This window comes from Eufriesea mexicana, unplaced genomic scaffold (genome assembly GCF_001483705.2).
Source record: "Eufriesea mexicana isolate 0111107269 unplaced genomic scaffold, ASM148370v2 scaffold16629, whole genome shotgun sequence".
Classification (NCBI taxonomy): Eukaryota; Metazoa; Arthropoda; class Insecta; order Hymenoptera; family Apidae; genus Eufriesea; species Eufriesea mexicana.
This window is the reverse complement of record NW_016924050.1, coordinates 113,186-130,384: the sequence shown is the minus strand read 5'-3', so window position 1 is coordinate 130,384 and position 17,199 is coordinate 113,186. Positions and strand designations below refer to the sequence as shown.

At 35.6% G+C, this 17,199-nt stretch overlaps 5 protein-coding genes across 8 annotated transcripts; 3 read left to right on the top strand and 2 right to left on the bottom strand.

Moving 5' to 3' along the window:
- Positions 1–899: 899 nt before the first annotated feature.
- On the bottom strand, positions 900–4,025 carry LOC108554080 (uncharacterized). 2 transcript variants are annotated; one of them, XM_017909222.1, is made up of 8 exons: positions 3,393–3,506; positions 3,054–3,322; positions 2,555–2,969; positions 2,268–2,484; positions 2,014–2,198; positions 1,675–1,925; positions 1,300–1,553; positions 900–1,213 (listed from the first exon to the last, which is right to left on the bottom strand). In XM_017909222.1, the coding sequence occupies exons 1-8, from the start codon at positions 3,504–3,506 to the stop codon at positions 900–902; spliced, it is 2,019 nt and encodes a 672-aa protein (XP_017764711.1). The 2 variants fall into 2 exon arrangements, with proteins under 2 accessions (XP_017764711.1, XP_017764710.1); XM_017909221.1 differs by having other exon boundaries at positions 2,014–2,484; positions 3,393–4,025.
- Positions 4,026–5,597: 1,572 nt separating this feature from the next.
- Obp10 (odorant binding protein 10) lies at positions 5,598–7,051 on the top strand. Of its 2 annotated transcripts, none has more exons than XM_017909232.1 (6): positions 5,598–5,808; positions 6,050–6,137; positions 6,226–6,278; positions 6,378–6,534; positions 6,755–6,819; positions 6,896–7,051. In XM_017909232.1, the coding sequence occupies exons 1-6, from the start codon at positions 5,740–5,742 to the stop codon at positions 6,911–6,913; spliced, it is 450 nt and encodes a 149-aa protein (XP_017764721.1). In that variant the 5' UTR covers positions 5,598–5,739; the 3' UTR covers positions 6,914–7,051. The 2 variants fall into 2 exon arrangements, with proteins under 2 accessions (XP_017764721.1, XP_017764720.1); XM_017909231.1 differs by having other exon boundaries at positions 5,663–5,808; positions 6,378–6,522.
- Positions 7,052–7,302: 251 nt separating this feature from the next.
- Obp11 (odorant binding protein 11) lies at positions 7,303–8,698 on the top strand. Its single transcript, XM_017909278.1, has 6 exons — positions 7,303–7,870; positions 7,949–8,024; positions 8,110–8,198; positions 8,308–8,410; positions 8,485–8,549; positions 8,628–8,698. The coding sequence occupies exons 1-6, from the start codon at positions 7,796–7,798 to the stop codon at positions 8,643–8,645; spliced, it is 426 nt and encodes a 141-aa protein (XP_017764767.1). The 5' UTR covers positions 7,303–7,795; the 3' UTR covers positions 8,646–8,698.
- A 56-nt stretch (positions 8,699–8,754) lies between these two features.
- LOC108554110 (nodal modulator 3) lies at positions 8,755–13,937 on the bottom strand. Of its 2 annotated transcripts, none has more exons than XM_017909276.1 (14): positions 13,718–13,937; positions 13,531–13,630; positions 13,244–13,372; positions 12,983–13,149; positions 12,755–12,908; positions 12,248–12,653; positions 11,882–12,158; positions 11,630–11,811; positions 10,942–11,410; positions 10,658–10,850; positions 10,444–10,589; positions 10,239–10,362; positions 9,792–10,154; positions 8,755–9,695 (listed from the first exon to the last, which is right to left on the bottom strand). In XM_017909276.1, exons 1-14 carry the CDS (start codon positions 13,852–13,854, stop codon positions 8,988–8,990), a joined length of 3,555 nt encoding a protein of 1,184 aa, XP_017764765.1. In that variant the 5' UTR covers positions 13,855–13,937; the 3' UTR covers positions 8,755–8,987. The 2 variants fall into 2 exon arrangements, with proteins under 2 accessions (XP_017764765.1, XP_017764766.1); XM_017909277.1 differs by having other exon boundaries at positions 8,756–9,695; positions 10,942–11,392.
- Positions 13,938–14,066: 129 nt separating this feature from the next.
- Positions 14,067–14,902, top strand: LOC108554086 (UPF0587 protein C1orf123 homolog). Its single transcript, XM_017909228.1, has one exon. The coding sequence runs from the start codon at positions 14,368–14,370 to the stop codon at positions 14,851–14,853; it is 486 nt and encodes a 161-aa protein (XP_017764717.1). The 5' UTR covers positions 14,067–14,367; the 3' UTR covers positions 14,854–14,902.
- Positions 14,903–17,199: the final 2,297 nt, after the last annotated feature.

Genomic DNA, 17,199 nt, shown 5'->3' with positions numbered 1-17,199 from the left:
ATACATCGTATAGCAAAATAAACATTGTATAACTTTTCTTTTATTTTTATCAATATATTTGTTCAATTACGTAAATTCATATGCGTATATCGCTATATATTTACACAATATTGACGTGTCTTTTCATATTACTAAAATTGATTCGTTCAGTTATATTTAACATAAACATTTTTTAAATCAATAGGACAGTGACAGTGAAAATACATTTTAAGTAATAATTTTCAATAATGCAAATTAAATTTGAGTAAGATGTTACAAAAGTATATCTTCTGTCTCTAAGTATAGATTTAGTCAACTTACGTTTAAATAAAAAACGACTATTCTTATACTATGTATCAAAGATGATACAATCGAAACTTTTTGTCTTACAATTTTAATTCCATACAAAAAATTTTGTCATCATTTGGTAATACTACATCCATCAACAATATATTGCAAGTAACAAACAATAAGGAAATAACTATATTTTTTGCAACAAATCTTGTGTTCTTCTCAATATTAACTAACAATTATATTGTTATGTCTAATTAGTTAACGCATGCAATTACGAGGATATAGTGAAGATCAAGTATGATCGATCGAAGTTAAACCTACCCTTTCAATTGTCGTAAACCATTACAAACTTGATAATATTTATTTGAGGTTTTTATTCTCGATTTTAATAATTATAAAAATACCGAAATACTTTCACTAACACTGCTTATGATTCAAATGAACGTTACGTAACTATTATAAACAGTATGAACGTAAAATTAGTATAGTAATTTTACTTCTTGTTTCGAACATCATACGATGTCATAAGAAATAGAAGAAGAAAAAAAACAAAATTAGAATGATATAAATATATCATAAAAGTGACTTGGAAGTTTACGATTTAATGTTATTCACATACTTAATGATTAGAAACTCCAAATATATGGTTCATAGTTTAAAAGATCTGGTTGTTCCATGTGTCCTGTGTGACTATTACTTCCAACCATACACGATGGATAGACAACTCCGGCACTTCCTTGTCCCGATACGGATGCTACAATTGTTTGTGCTAATCGACAGTCAGGCCTTTGTTGCATCATAGAATTCATTGATTGTATCGACTGCGGTATTGGCGGTGGACCTGTTGGTGGATGTGACTGAGATTGAACAATTGTAGGAGGAGGTGCGGGAATATTATGGATAGGTTGTATCATATTAGAACCTGAAACATAGTTTGCCACTAGGGAGTGGTTTTCAGAATTAGCAATTAAGTTTTATTAAATGAAATACGGCATATGATACTACTTTAAGGTATCCTGAGCTTACTTGTTCCAGAATTATGGAATGGTAAGGCGGTAGTTTGTTCCGAGATCATATTTATAGGTGGTGAAACCATTTTCACTAGAGCGGTCTCGGCTTTTATTTTTGTAACAAACAATAGTTTTTGCGAATTGCTTGATACTTGATCGCGTTTTTTATTATTGCACGATTTTTTCTTCCTTTCACCGGATAGTTTTGGTTTATTCGGCCGATTTCCACTGGGTTGCCAAAGGTGTACAGTATGTACAGCATTTCCTTCTCTAAAATAGTTGGCGATTGCTTGATACGGATAAACATATAGACGTGTATACCAAAGGATAATCTTTCCTTTTTTTCTGTTTTTTTTTTTTGTTTTTTTTTTTTTTGTTTAAGCATACTAACCCCTGTTTCTTTCCAAGCTTCCAACTATGTATTCCTGCTTTATGAAGCCTTTCCCTGATCGTATCTACGCTACATTTTAAACCCAGGGCAGGCGCAACGTACTTAGCTGCAGTTAACGGTTGCTGAGTAGCCATAGCAACGATAGCTTCGTCTTGTTCTTTAGTAGTGATTCGTCGACGTCCCTTTCTTTCCTTAGTTTGTACGTTACCTTCTTTATGCCAACGTTCTAACCATCTTTTAACGGTACGTTCCTATTTAATAACGAGTATTGCGTATACGGCTATCCACGAGATGGTTTTAATTATGTGAATCCATCAAGACGAACATGTTTCTTCTTACCGATCTGTCGATTGCAAGCGCGATAGATAATGTGGATAAACCGGCTTCGGACATGCCGATCATACGATTTCGAATTTCAACGCTGGTTTCCAATGTTCCTTTTGCTTTCCCGCCCTTTTTTTTCTTACTTTGTACTTCACTTTTCGCGCTACCTTCATTCGACGAATCTTTATTTTGATTAGATTCTATGCTAGAAGACTGATTATTATCTTGAGGACCACGAGTATTAGAATTATCAGAAGTTAAATTCGTACTGGTTTGTGGACTAGCTAGTTGAGGATGTAAATGATCATGATGCTGCTGTTGAACTTCTGCTTGAAGTTGCCCTTGTTGTTGATCAAGATTGTGAGTTTGATCCGTGATTGTTTGTTGTACTTGTTGTATGTGGTGTTGCCGCTGTTCTTGTGAATGCAACTCTTGAAGCTGTTGAGAGGAAGCTACTTGTTCGTGAGATATTGAATTTGGTTGACCCTAAGATTTGAGAAAATAAAAGCGATGTATGAAATTAATGTTTTTATACAGAGAGGTAGGTTGTACAAACCTGTGGATAGTGATGACTTCCTTGGACTAAATCTAGAGGCCAATTTTGGGAGATATTTAATGCAGGATGTTGATAAATAGATTGTGTTTGCTGAGCTAAATTCAAAGTATTCCCAAACTCTGGTTGCAGTGCAAAAAGTTTAGGTGGAGTTTGTATTTCATTAACTTGAGATTGCGAAGCATTTTGTTGCGGATATATGAATTCTTGTTGTTCATTAGAAGATTTAATATTTTCTACCGGTGCACCATCTCCGACATAAACATCTTTGGCTTTAATTTTTTTTAATGGACTCTTCTTTTTAACTATATTAACATTTTTTTCATTTTTATTAGGATCTTTGGAAGACTTCTTTTTTCCTAATTGTGTTCCAGTAGGTCTCCATACAGGTTGTTGAATAGCAACACCATCCGTATCACTGTAAATGGAAAAGCACAGTCGAATGGCATACAGAATATAAAAGATTTGCGTGTAAAAATATCGATAACATTGAAGAACTAACCCAAGCGGGATTCTTTGCATGTATTTTCGCGAGGGGCTCCAATTATGAATACCAGCTTTATGTAATCGTTCACGTATAGTATCGACAGAGCATGTCAGTCCTAGAGCAGGAAGTACAGCTTTTGCTGCCGTTATCGGTGTCTGTGTGGCTAGGCGTACAATTGCTTCATCTTGTTCCACTGTTGTGGCCCTCTTACGTCCGCATCGCTCTCGGGTTTCCACAGTCCCTTCTTTGTCAAATCTGTTTAACCATCTTTTTACTGTACGTGGCTAAAAATAATAAACATGACAAACATAGTATACAATTCAAAGTGTTGTACGATTTTTGAAATGTACTTACCGAACAATTTACAGCAATCGCTATTTCTCGCAAGGCTAAACCAGCTTCATACATTCCCACCATTCGATTTCTTAATTCCGGCGTTGTTTCATGCACTCCTCTCGTTTTCCCCATTTTGTTCCAAATTATTAAATTGTTTTACCAAAAGCAAATGACAATGGGGTTGGAAAAAATTTTAAATTTAACGCGAAAAATGACGTAAGAAAAGCATGGATCACGTGACAATGGCAGTGCTTGATCAGAAAGTTTTTCGAAATTTTAATTAGGTTCTTGCGATTCTTTCCGTTTGTCGCGCAATCTTCAAATTTCGAAAATTTCCATTGTATCATTCTATTTCGTGATCAAATTTTTGCTACGAACGTGTTTCAAAAAGTGTTGTTTCTTTCTTGTCTTTGACATCGTACCGTGCTAGAAACGGATCGAAATCTTGGCGTCGATGGAATGCAATTGGAACGTTCAATGAACTCGACTTCATTCAACAAATTTACCTTGATTATCTTCCTCCAATTGAGACCATTTGTTCAGTGTTACAGAGCATCGACGACACTTTGTATTTTCATCCTCGAAATCCCTTATACGTCTTGTTTTAGGCGAAATGCAGTCGCTCGAAGAAAACGCTGCAGTCAATACAACTTCAGCTGTACAGTCTGTCGAGATTCGTTTGTCCTCGTTTTGTCTTTCGTGATTCCAAATTCGTTGAAGCATCGCTGTTTAATAACTTGTCCTGCTCGAGGAAATATCCCAAGTGCGACACAGTAAAGTCGTAATGGTCGCTATATAAATCTTAAAATGCTTTCAATTTAGAAACTGGTACAAGAGTGTGACAGAATCGTCAATATTAATTCGGTCAGACTGTACTGTGTCACCGACCGTACAGTTTGTCGAAATGGTTTTATGTATGGAAACTTGAACGAATTCGATTCGTCTCAAAGATTTTAGAGCAAATGAGCTTCCGGCGAAACGTTATTTTTTTTCGCAAATTTGATCAAATTTCCGTATTACTCCATTAAAAGAGTACACGCTTGACTCGACAATAGTAAATCGGCTGACTGTACATCCGCGAGCAGCGGGAAAGGTACAGTCGTCAAAAAGGTTATGTTAAATGAGAAAAATGATCAAGCAACAAACGCGACATTTCGACGGATATCGAGTTAACTATCATCATATAAATTTCGTTGGATGACCTCGTTGTTTCGGTGTTTAATATATCAACAACTATAACTTGTGTTCAGATGGGTTGACAGTGGTTAATAATTTTAAAAGACGACTGTACTCGAGACGATGTTAGTTGGGGTTCGTTCGGGTATATTCGACTACCTTCGACGGAATTGTATTGACCCACAAATTGCTTCCCTCGCTTACTTGCCGCGCAATTCGCGTATTGGATAGCCATGTTCGAATATGTACTGTTTCATATTTTAGCGCGTAAAATATTTTTTTGTGTCTTTTTTTATTTTTCTACCGATGTCAAATCAACTTATCGGATATACGTGATGCTGAATGGAATCGATAACGTATCATTTTCCAATTATCAATAATCGTACAATTTAATTCCATTCTAATAAGTGGGTTTTATAAATGAAATTGAAAAAGAAATTCTAGTGACAAATTTTAAAAAGGAACAAAATGCCAAGACCGTCGTTCAATACGTTCTCATTCATAATTGACTCGTTCGGCAATGATTGTGAACGTGCTTCGTTCTGTTGCAATTTGTAAACGACGCATGAATAGGAACGAAACGAGGCATTTGAATCGGTTGAATGTGTAGGAGACAAGAGAAATTGCGTAGAGTCAGATTGCAAAATGGTAACATCCGCCAATCAAATCTGCGTTTATGCCTATACCCTGGCCTATATATGTATGTTAAATCGAAAAGTTCGTTCACCCGCGTCTTTTGATTTAAAAACGGATTTAATTATCAATTGATGAAACGATAATTTTATAGAAGAATATGATAATATAAAATATGATACGAATTACTAATATAGTGGAAAAACGATCGAGGTGCCAAGTGATTTGTCGAGCGATTTGTCGAACGAACAAGGGGATAAACGAACGAGTAAACTGTGTGAGCTTAATTTCATAGCGAAGGTAACGACATAGGATTCTGTTTGGTTATAAGCGAGCGCGGTGCGCGTTGACAAATCTCCCCCTCGGTCGGTTGATCGGTCGTCGAGCGCATGAACATTCAGTCGCGCCCTCGCGTTTGCCGGCACCACTAATTGTAACTGTTGCATATCTTATCGAATATTTTTTACCCTCCGGACCTCGGCCGGATCAGATTAACTCAATTTCTATTGGAAATCTTATTGATTCGGATCGTTTTGATTTGCATCAAATACGAATCATGAAGTACTCGATATTATTGAGTTTGTTGATTCTCTGCTTGATTCGGTCGCCAGTTGTTCGTTGTGGGGTATGTACCATCGCGATTGAGATAATCACAGTTTGGTCTTGTGCTTTGTTATTTTTCTCTATTCTTGCTTCTTCGAAGATAACTTATTTTACATATGTTCCTTGAACTTATTCTCTTTCCTGGAAATTCGAGAAGATAGGGAATGCGATAGTTGCGCAGCTAGAGTTGCGTGCGCATCGCGCTTTATTTAAAAATGTGTATGTGTGAACTATGAAGGATTAATAAAAAAATATTTTTTTAGACGCGGCCGAGTTTCGTTTCTGATAAAATGATCGCAACAGCAGCTAGCGTGGTGAATGCTTGTCAGACCCAAACGGGAGTGACGACAGGTAGAATTTCGAGTTGTGATAAAATTGTAGAGGTCCTTAGCCAATTCAATCGCATTCTATGTAAAGCTGTATTTCCTTTCTGTTTTAGTGGACATAGAAGCAGTAAGGAATGGTCAGTGGCCCGAAACACGACAATTGAAGGTAATAATACACTGATGAAGCTCACGAATCGGTCTGCTATGTCCATGATCTCGCGACTTATTAAGCGAAAAAAAAAGAAGCGTTCTATTTGGTTCGCAGTGTTACATGTACTGTCTATGGGAACAATTTGGTCTGGTTGACGACAAGAGTGAACTCAGCTTGAATGGCATGCTTACATTTTTTCAAAGAATACCAGCTTACAGAGCAGAGGTTCAAAAAGCAATCAGCGAGTGCAAAGGGATCGGTAAATACTTGGGTATATATACAAACACACACACATGTATATTATGTTTCGTATATTTTTTCTTTAAAGCATTTTTGAAAACTCCGTCCTATATTATTCCTAAAAATTATTTCTTTCGTGCAAGATAATAGTGATGTTTATTGTTTATATCCTATGAATTTTATTTTTATTGCATACGATTGCATATGAACCGAGCATACCAATCTCGGTTGCTAATTAGTCGATTTTTTAGCCAAAGGTGACAATTGCGAGTTTGCGTACAGATTTAACAAATGTTACGCGGAATCGTCACCGCGGGTGAGTAGCTCCTATTCAATAAATAATCTTATTCATCAGTTTGAATTTTTCCAACGTTTCTTTTCTTCTATTTCAGACATACTATCTCTTTTAATTGGGTTTTACTTTGAATCGACGGTGAAATAAGAACGAACGATGCGACTATCTCATTGGACGTTTCGTTTTAATATGTAACGAAATCTTATCCGTTTGAACGTAGATTGTTTTCTATACAACACCATCAACAACAACAACAGCAATAATAATAACAATAATAATAATAGTGAAAATAAAAATCCGTTCGAGACATCTATCTTCTACGTTACTTTCGTTTTACCGTCCTCTAGATGATCATATTAAAGTATTTTCCCTGTTCAAATCGCTTTAGCGATACTCATATCAAACTATCCATTTTTTAATATAATCAGCGAGATCTTTCATATTTCTTATCGAAATAACTAATACGAAATTTGCTTAAACAGCATACACTGTTTCTCTTATAAACATAAGAAACGGGAGGTTTAACTGCGCAAGACACGTTTGTCCATATAATTTAACGTGTTCGTAATAAAAATGTAATTAACGACGATTCGAACATGTTAGAAGTGAACACGAAATCTGAATATCAATTGAACGTTTTGAAAAATAGTGTATTTCATTGTCCACCATCGTGTTCGGTAATTGCTCCTTTATCGTAATTTGTACCGCTGTATTTACGCTAGACTTTATATTTTTGTTGGAGCTTAACACCTTCTTTAGCCACTACACGTTATCATTAGGTAAACGTCTGATCAAGGAAGTACGTTTCCGTGTCCATTTGGCGAGAAAGATCGAATTGTTACGTATAATTTGAAAATTATACTGACCGATTTTCGCTTTCCGCTTGAAGCGAATAGCGGACGTCTATAAATGATCCGGATTCATAGTAGTAGATCGTATACACCCGACCAGTACACTATCCGAACATTAACATCAAAGGACACGCATTAGTGATAACATGAGAGTCATGGGAATTTGGTTGGCTTTGATGTGTTTTCTGGCGTTGCAACTTAATTTAGCTTGCGGTGGTATGGTAAGTCTACTTTCTTTCTTTTCGTATAACCTTTCCTTACACTTTTAACCGAAATATCCCGAATGTTTCACGAACAAGAGCGATATCGACGAATTTAGAAAAATGACGGCCAATTATAGAAAAAAGTGTATGGCGGAAACTAAGGTGAAACTCGGTAGGTCACAAAATGAATGCTGTGGAATGTTTTGTCGATTATTTACTGTAATTTCTTAAAATCTGACAATAATTACCTTTTCCAGAAATTATTGAGGACACTGAATATGGAGAATTTCCGGATGATGATAAGTTGAAATGTTACTTCAAATGCGTCCTCGAAAAGTTTAAAATGGTAAAATTTGATATTCGTATTTTGCACTTGATAGCAAGACAATGATTCCTATGTTACACGTTATTGCGTTTTTTATACCTCGAGATTGTTATTATTTTCAATGATATAGATGGACAAGGATGGTAAGATAAAGTACAATTTACTGAAAAAAGTAATTCCAAACGCTTATAAAGAATTGGGTAACGAGATGATTGATAGTTGTAGCGACGTTGGTGAGCATTTTAACAAATTGTTCACGTTTTCGTGTTCTCCTTTCTAATCGAAAGTTGTATATAATTATTTTTAGATGATGTGGACAAATGCGAAAAGTCTTTCAAGTTTATGAAATGCATGTATGAAGTCAACCCTATAGTAAGTCGAATTTAATGTATTTTTTTGACAGATCGAACATCAGGTTAACGTAAATCATTTTCATTTTTCGTTCTCTAGGCATTTATTGCTCCGTAACCATCACAGAAGTAAAGTGAATCGTTTAAACAATCCTTATCGTTTCAAACTGAAACGTTGTAAGGTAAAACTATAATACATGCGTATCTAATAAAAATATAATTATCTATGAAAATGGCGTATTCATTAGAAACACATCTATGAATATATCGCATCGACAGTCATTCATTTACGGCGTGAAGCTTTCGATTATAATGGTATCCGCTGAATCACTCTGTTCATATGTACACAGTATAAAACGCGACGAGATCTATTGGCCGGCTGAGGATGTTATCGCATTTGCAAAGCGAACTAGTCGCTGTGATGCTGATTGTATCGTAACGATCTAAAGATCGAAAATAATTATAGTTTACGCGACTTATTTTTTCTTTTGTTAATGTTCATTATTTGCTCGACTATAATGTCATCCGCTCTCGGATCGATGGGAACAGCTTGTACCGGAGTTCTCGAAATTGGCACCGGTTTTGACCATCTTTCGATTAAAGCGTTTAACCACAACCAAAGTTTTTCGCGGTTGAAAAACGCGACAGTAATGAGTATAATAAAAGGTAAAGCAACCATGGATGTTTGATTCATATCGCTTTGGTCGACTTTTCGTTCCGCGTTAAATAACAATTTCACGGACTTGAACGACGAGTTTGCTTCGAAATAAAAGGGCTGAGTTCTATATTTGTGTAGCGTAGGGGACAGGGACGATTCTAATTGTACAAAGTATTTTTTACCATCAGCCTGCAACGGAGGGAAATGAACAAGAAAGCCGGCATTATAAGAGCTTCCGACCTTATTAAGTTGCTGAGCCTCTAATTTCGATGTATGTATGGGAGAATCGGGTGTATCTTTCTTACACAATTTTACCTTCAACGTACGGTAATGTTCCGGTTGCATGGACACAACGTGTACCGAAACGTCGGTGCGCGATATTGGATGAAATGCGACCAATCGAAGACCACGAATGTCCGTCGAAGTTTGTACTGATGTCGAGACGGGACTGGTGCGCTGAATGTGCGTGTTAACTTCAGCGTTTGGTTTCAAACGGAATGCATAAGTACACTATATGGAAGAAAATAAAACACTTTTAAAAGAAAAGATTCGGATTCGAATAAAGAACAGAGGAAACACGAGTTACAAATAGAGGGATTCGCTTACCGTTGGTTGCAAACCTCGAATTCGAAAACCACCGTTGTCCTCCGTGGTCGCTTCCTCTTGAAGATTATCGCAGTCTCCTTGTCCTTGAACTTCGACTAACAAACCAGCCTCGGGTTCACCGTTTAGGGATGTCACGGAACCGTATGCGCTGAACGCGACCCTCTTCCCGAATAGATTTTCCGTTCTAATGTCACCTTCTTTGACTTTGATCATTTTCGATGGGGGATCGAAACGATATTCCTTCATCATTGGTCTCAAATAGTAATCGCCAGGGAACAAAGAGTCGAAGACTAATTTCCCGTCCTCGCCGGTAATGCTATTTTTTCGATAACTCTGTCCACCAGAAAAGGACAGCAAGACACCCTGTATCACGACGAACAAATACCAATCTATTACTGTTTTCTGTTATTCATTTTCGAGCTTCATTCGACCGAGACGCATACACACCTGCAAGGGAACATTGTCAGCTTGGTCGAACACCTGTACAGTAATTGTAGCCAACTTGTAAGCAGTAAACGTACCACTAGAATCGGGTCCTATGAACACGAACCCCTCCATTTCTGCAGTAACGCTAATAGGCAAGAAACATTAATTTAGGAATTACGTAAGAACCGAATAAATGAAAAATAAAAACGAAACCACAGATGTATACCTGTATTCTATTTTTCTGTCTAAAGGACCGATCCTGTACTTTCCATCTTTATGTTTATGCGACGTGTGCAGGGGTACGGTTTTGTCGGTACCAAATACATGTACGGTAAATCCTTCCAATGGTGGATCGACTTCACCCTCGATTATCTACGCCAAAAAGTGACAAGTAACTTCTTTCAAATTGAGCACGTTTAAGCAAACGTTACGGCGCTTACCTTTCCTAGATTACCAACAAATGTAACAATGTCCTCTTGACAATCGTTCACACCTAATACTTTCAGCGACGCTGGGGTAAAGAGAAGAGTATCCGATAACGGTGTTATAGTATAAATGTTATCTGCCTTTGCTTTAAATTCGAATTGGTATTTGTAAAAATCTTCGTGGTGACTCGATTCCACTGGATCAAGGCTATGTCAAGAAAAATCATACAGACATTAATCTTCATTCAAGTATAGAGATATATAAAGGTATACAAGGATAAATATATATATTTCCTTACATTTTAACCATACCATCTGCATCCTCAATCTTTATTTTAGCTCCATCTAACGGGGTATTACTTATAATGCTTCCCATGTGACTGTGCTCCGTCGAATGTAATAAAACAGGAGCAACAGTATTGGTATCCCATGTATAAAACGATTTTTCGTAAATGTGACAACTTTTCGGTATAAATGTATAGATTCCAGGTTCGGAAACGCAATGTTTCGTGCTCCCTTTATTCAAGACTAACATTAATTTATTTGATTCGTCTGACTTCGAATATTCGACCATAGTATCGTGAGATGATATAAAAGTAACGGAAAACCCGGTTTGTTCAAAGGGCGGTAATACAGATCGTTCTGAAGTCACAGAAATTCTATAACTGGGATTCGCCCAACAAAAAATGTCATTGTCTATTAGTACCTCGTAATGTCCAGGTAACACATCCGTGAATTGATATTGGCCAGCTGCATAATCAAAAATAACTTTACAAGAAAAATGGTAGTATCGAGTGTATTAAGTACACGTTATAACTGCGACAATTAGAACGCGTGGTAATTACTTGCTTATACCATAATGTTCATTTAGATATAAAATAAAGTCTTTTTTTTTTTTTAACGCGTGCTCATTGTCGCAGATTTTTCCAAGAAAAAGAAACGATGTATTAGACATGAAATAACGTATACGGCAAAGTGAAATCTCACCTTTCGTCTGTATAGTTTTTATTGTAATGCCGTCAAGAACCTTTAAAGTTACGGAAGCTTGACTGCAATCGGTTTCTGGTAAACATTTTACCGTTCCCGTTAACGTAGCTTTTAATTGTAAAAAGTTAACGTTGCGCACCGGGTGAGACGACACATCAATCGTCTGTTGCAACGGATAAAATCTGAAAACATATCAATATCAAAAACCAAGGAGCCTGGTTGGGCATGAGAAGCGTTCGGTAATGAACTTACTGTAATCCTTTAGCTCTTTCCTCCGCTGTCACAATAACGCTTAATTGATACGTGTCAGGGCTAAGGTAGACGCAAAATTCACCTGTCTTTGCATCTGTTTCAATTTCTTTGGTAAACGTAGCTGCTGTATTTTGAATGAAAACCTTTCGATAATTTAAAGTTCCTTTTGCCGATAGAGTAACTTTCCCGCAAACTTTATATGCTGTTGGTATTAAAACAGGAAGTTCCGGGGAGCTGGGAGAAATCTTGACTGATTTGTAATTGAACAATAAGTCTTCTGCATGTTACAAAAAGAATTAAATCCATAGTGAACAATTTTAATTCGAATTTAGCTTGTAAAGAAGATAGTACACAAACTAAGCATACCACTTTCAGCTTTGAGAGTATATTGACCAGCTTTCATATTGTCAAATACATATTTTCCATTTTCATCCGTGATAGCAACTTGTTTTTGAGAAAGTAAAACTTTTGCTCCTGGCAAAGGATTTCCGTTGTTGGCGGTGAGGACAATTCCATTTACCGTAAAACCAGTTACTTTAAATCCTTGATGTAATACAACGCTACTGTGGCTCACTTTGAATAACAATTCGGGTGGTTGCACATCAAATTTAGTTTGAGCACCGGCATAATACGGAACGAGTTTATATTCGCCGGGTGATAAACTTGGAAACACGAATTTACCACCTTTGTCAGACACAACATGGCAAAGTGGCTTTTTATATTCGAGATCTTTACTTATAGGTGTCGTTGCACAATTTCTAGCTGTACCATTCTACAGGGCAACAATAAACATATCGAATTTGATTAATTATACATGAGAATTGAAGAAACAGATTAAAAACAAAGTAAAGGGGGACGAAAAAACAGTCTTACTCCAAATAATACAAATGTTACACCGCTAACTGCTTCTTCTTCGCTGGTGACTCGTCCACTCACATCATATCCATAAATTACTAAACTACCATCTGGGACTTCTGTGTTGCCTTCCCGTACTGTTACTTTTACTGTATCCGTCTTCAATATCCACCTATAAGATAGAGTAATATAGCATGACTCATCTTGTAACATAATTAAATATCAATCCCGATAGATGATGCTCACGTGGGATGGGATGCAATGAGTATATATTGACCAGGTTGTATCGGGGTGAAATAAAATATACCACCTTCCATGGTAATTGTCGTATCAACAGAAACTTGCTCATTATTTTCCATATACAATGATACTGTGACACCTTTTGGTCCAGAATCAGATCCTAAACTGATAACCTAAATCATATTATATTTCATAACAATGTATACACTTGATTCACTTTGTGCGTTTTAGATGTTGTATCTGATGTATTTTAAATTGATAATTTACCCTGCCTGTGATACCAAAGCCTTTGAAGGTAAAATTAATATCTTTGCCTTGACTACAGGCATCTGTTCTTCCATCTACATTCAATAAGACTTCTGTAGGTTCAAAGCTCCATCCTCTGGGTGGATCTACCTGAATATGGTTAAAGACAATATCAACATTCAATATTACATATAACATTGATATTTCATCTTTATTATCCTTAGTTGGAATTCTTTGTTCTATTAAACAAAATTAATGGAACAGCAAATAGAGATTAAATTGTTATATGCTGTATCATTCTGCGTTACCTTCAAAACGTATTCCCCTTTATCATATAAGGGAAGAAAATAATATCCATTGTTGGGAGCACATTCTGTAAAATCTTTGAGGCTTCCACCTTTCGTATACCTAAATAGATGAAAAGTTTAAGTTATTATTCATGAATTTATTCTACGTGTCTGTGATATGACGCGAACCCGTTTATAAATTACTCACAACGTTATTTGTACTTTGGCAAAATCGATATCGGCATAACTTTTCAAAAATCCACCACAACCTAAAATATCTTCGGCATTAGAATATGTTGCTAAAATATAAAAACAAAATGTAGAAAGAAAAACTGTTCGTCTCATGCTTGTTTCTCTCGTTTGATACTCATAGACGCATTGCCTATGAACAACGTGTTCACTAAAACGATTTTATGATGCACACACTATAAAAGTGCCAATTTGTAAATTCGATAAATATATTTCGATTATAGATGGAAAACTTGGATGGATAATATATTACCAAATCATTTTCTACGTTACCAACATTGTATTGTACCTATGAGTACATACGCGATTCAAATTGCACTGTTTGACTGATTATCACTATTCACAATATATTTTAAGAGCGTTTTATTACGATTTATTATAATACAATACGTAAAAATAATACGTATGTGTATAAAAGTGTCCACGTGCTGTTACTTGTGCAGTTACTTTTAGAGGGAAAAAATAGCGTTCGTGAATTTACGAATCATTCGTTCATAACATAACCTCAACAGACTGTAATTGTTCCAATTCATAGGTATAATACGCAAAATACTATCGAGTACAGAAAACTGTTGCATAAAAAAGGAGGAAAGAGAAAGTTTCATCAGGATGGTGAAAATAGCATTGCAAATGAAAGCTACGTTGGAAAATATCGAAGAATTGAAACCATCAGGATCAGAATTCAAATGGTATCTTAAGTTTACGTGTGGCAATTGTGGCGAAAAATCGGACAAATGGAGCTATGTGACCTTGAACGAGTCCATCCCAGTTAAAAAACGAAACGCAGTAAATCACTTTGCAAGCAAATGCAAATTTTGTTCTCGTGAAAATGCTTTGACCATCTTGAAAGATTCCATCAAATCATTTCTTGCAAATGATCAAGGCAAGTTTCAGACAATAGCGATATTCGATTGTCGTGGTCTCGAACCTAACGAATTCTCTGCAAGAGAAGGATGGATTGCTAAAACCGTTAATGATGGAAAAGAATTTACAGACGTTGATCTAACCGAAGGAGAATGGGCTGATTATTGTGATAAGATTAAAGAACCTGTTGGAATTTACGAAATCGAGCACAGATTTGAAAAAATGAAATAGATAGTTGTTTGATACGACATCTTACACGGGTATCCATCGTACGTGTTAAGTTTTTTTTACAACAATTTATCCGCATAGTAGGATAGACTTTCAAACATAAGGGTTAAAGCATTTTCTTTACGTTTGCATGTATATTTCATTCATGTTTTCTTATGTTTTCACTGCAAAGCTGATATTTTGTTTCAAAGTGATATTGCCTTAAGCAACTAGTTTCATGTACATATGCAATCTGCGCAAATATTGTGTAGTGTACACGAGCGAATATTTAACGATGCCTGTAGGGATTTGAAGTTTGTAATTCTCTACTATACATGTAAAATATGATGGAAAAAAATATAACTGAAAAGCAATGTGCTGGATTTTCAAATAAATTTCCATCCATTTGACTATAACAAGAATGTAGTATATAACTTACTTTGTATGTTTATGTATACATATGTACATATCCACTGTAAGAGAATAACTAGGATGCAAATATTATGAACGTTTACTAATTATTACTACCAGGCTCGGCGAAAAAAGGAAGAAAGGTAACTATTAGAGTTATCGACATCGTAAAATCATTTAGGAAAGCACCGAGATAAATAAATGCACATTTCCAACGACGTAATATAATTTATTCATAATCATATAAAAAAAGACCATTTAATCTCGCAAATGGTTTAGTACAGAAGAAATTTGCAACAATAATTTCATATTTCTTCCAAGTAGATTGAAAGTTGCCGATTATACCCTGCACAAGGAACCGGATGACTAGCATTACGCATTAGCAGGGGAGAAGGTTGAAAATTTGATTCGTTAACCAATCAACAAGTCATCGAAGACTGTATAAGACACGTCATTTGCGCGATTTTAATTCATCCTTTACTGCGTATCTTCGGAATGTTTCGGTCTATTTAATTTGATAAATAAAATAAAACTCAAAATCGATGAAAATAATGATTATAATGTTAGTAAGAGTATTAGAACTAGAAATAGAGCAGTAGTAGTAGTAATAGTAATAATAATGACGATGATGATGGTGATGATAATAATAATATTAGTAATAATAATAATGATAATAATAATATAACAATAAAAATAAGAATATCAATAATAATAGCGATGGTGGTAATGATGACTGACGATGACGATGATGATGATAATGATGATGACAATGACAATAACAATGATGGCATTGATGATAATGATGATAATAATAACAATAATCTATTACTTATGTAATAAAAAAAAAAATTCAATCTTGAATGAAAAATTAAACATATATACGTACATATATATATACATACACAAAAACATATATATATATATACACACACATATACATATATGCATATGTATACATATTTATACATATATATACGCACAGTATATATATATACATATACATGTATATATATACACGCATCGAGTATAAAAGTTCCGAATGAATTGACCTGAGCCGATCGTGATTCGCCGTGAAACTGGTAGACATTTCACGCGTTACGGCAATAATCTAAAACTGGCTAAAAAAGTTGCAATCACAGTTCCCAACGAAACGGGGATATAAATCACAAAAGAGAATCGAAAGAAACGATATTACGACATAGTATAGTCGATAACTGGCTAACTAGCTAACGTACTAGTATTTGCTACCACTATTGTTTTCTAACATTTCTTTTACTATGTTATCTAGCACATCTAACACAAACATAAATATCGTGTGCGTAGTATGAATCGTCGCCTCTTGGCAAGAGAACTCGAAACATATAGATCACAAAAAAATAATCGTCATCGAACGCTTAAGTCTAACGATATAATATATCGATAACGCTATCAGTCTATTCTCACAAAAATATCACCTCGTGACTGAAAGTAGTTCGTCTACCGGACCGTTAGAGTCAAATTATTAGCGCCGAACGAAAGCGAATTTCATTTCGTGCAACGAATCGAATGTAAAAGCTAATCGTCGACGATAAGAATTCGATTCTGGCGATCACTGAAAGATTCTTCGACGATTTCTCCACGCAATGCGGTGTCGTTTCTATTTCTCTACGAAACTCAGAGGAAAAACATCCTAATAATAGCTTTCTAATATTACGAACGTCTATATAGCATATGATGCTATTATGAACTAAACGGTTCTATACTACCGTGCTAGGCTATTATCTTTGGTATACTAACGGGAAATGTTTGTTCCACCGACAGAATCGACGTCAATTTTGCTCCTAATCCGTTGTCACCTTAATCGTTTTCTTTCTTTTTCCGGAAGTAGCAAATACGAATTAGAAATAGGAACATTAGGAGTTAATATACGTACATGTACGGAAAACTTACTGTACGAGATATATCGACACATATCACTCT

What these genes read in the sequence shown, in the direction of transcription:
- LOC108554080 (XM_017909221.1), bottom strand. Translation starts at nt 3,506, where the DNA reads ATGGGGAAAACGAGAGGAGTGCATGAAACAACGCCGGAATTAAGAAAT. An exon ending in CGATTGCTGTAAATTGTTCG is followed by an intron (nt 3,323 to 3,392) that starts GTAAGTACATTT and finishes TATTATTTTTAG; the next exon opens with CCACGTACAGTAAAAAGATG. An exon ending in AAGCTTGGAAAGAAACAGGG is followed by an intron (nt 1,554 to 1,674) that starts GTTAGTATGCTT and finishes CAACTATTTTAG; the next exon opens with AGAAGGAAATGCTGTACATA.
- Obp10 (XM_017909232.1), top strand. Translation starts at nt 5,740, where the DNA reads ATGAAGTACTCGATATTATTGAGTTTGTTGATTCTCTGCTTGATTCGG. An exon ending in CGCCAGTTGTTCGTTGTGGG is followed by an intron (nt 5,809 to 6,049) that starts GTATGTACCATC and finishes ATATTTTTTTAG; the next exon opens with ACGCGGCCGAGTTTCGTTTC. An exon ending in CCAAACGGGAGTGACGACAG is followed by an intron (nt 6,138 to 6,225) that starts GTAGAATTTCGA and finishes TTTCTGTTTTAG; the next exon opens with TGGACATAGAAGCAGTAAGG.
- Obp11 (XM_017909278.1), top strand. Translation starts at nt 7,796, where the DNA reads ATGAGAGTCATGGGAATTTGGTTGGCTTTGATGTGTTTTCTGGCGTTG. An exon ending in ATTTAGCTTGCGGTGGTATG is followed by an intron (nt 7,871 to 7,948) that starts GTAAGTCTACTT and finishes TTCACGAACAAG; the next exon opens with AGCGATATCGACGAATTTAG. An exon ending in GGAAACTAAGGTGAAACTCG is followed by an intron (nt 8,025 to 8,109) that starts GTAGGTCACAAA and finishes TACCTTTTCCAG; the next exon opens with AAATTATTGAGGACACTGAA.
- LOC108554110 (XM_017909276.1), bottom strand. Translation starts at nt 13,854, where the DNA reads ATGAGACGAACAGTTTTTCTTTCTACATTTTGTTTTTATATTTTAGCA. An exon ending in GAAAGAGCTAAAGGATTACA is followed by an intron (nt 11,812 to 11,881) that starts GTAAGTTCATTA and finishes ATATGTTTTCAG; the next exon opens with ATTTTATCCGTTGCAACAGA. An exon ending in TTGTTGGTAATCTAGGAAAG is followed by an intron (nt 10,590 to 10,657) that starts GTAAGCGCCGTA and finishes TTTTTGGCGTAG; the next exon opens with ATAATCGAGGGTGAAGTCGA.
- LOC108554086 (XM_017909228.1), top strand. Translation starts at nt 14,368, where the DNA reads ATGGTGAAAATAGCATTGCAAATGAAAGCTACGTTGGAAAATATCGAA.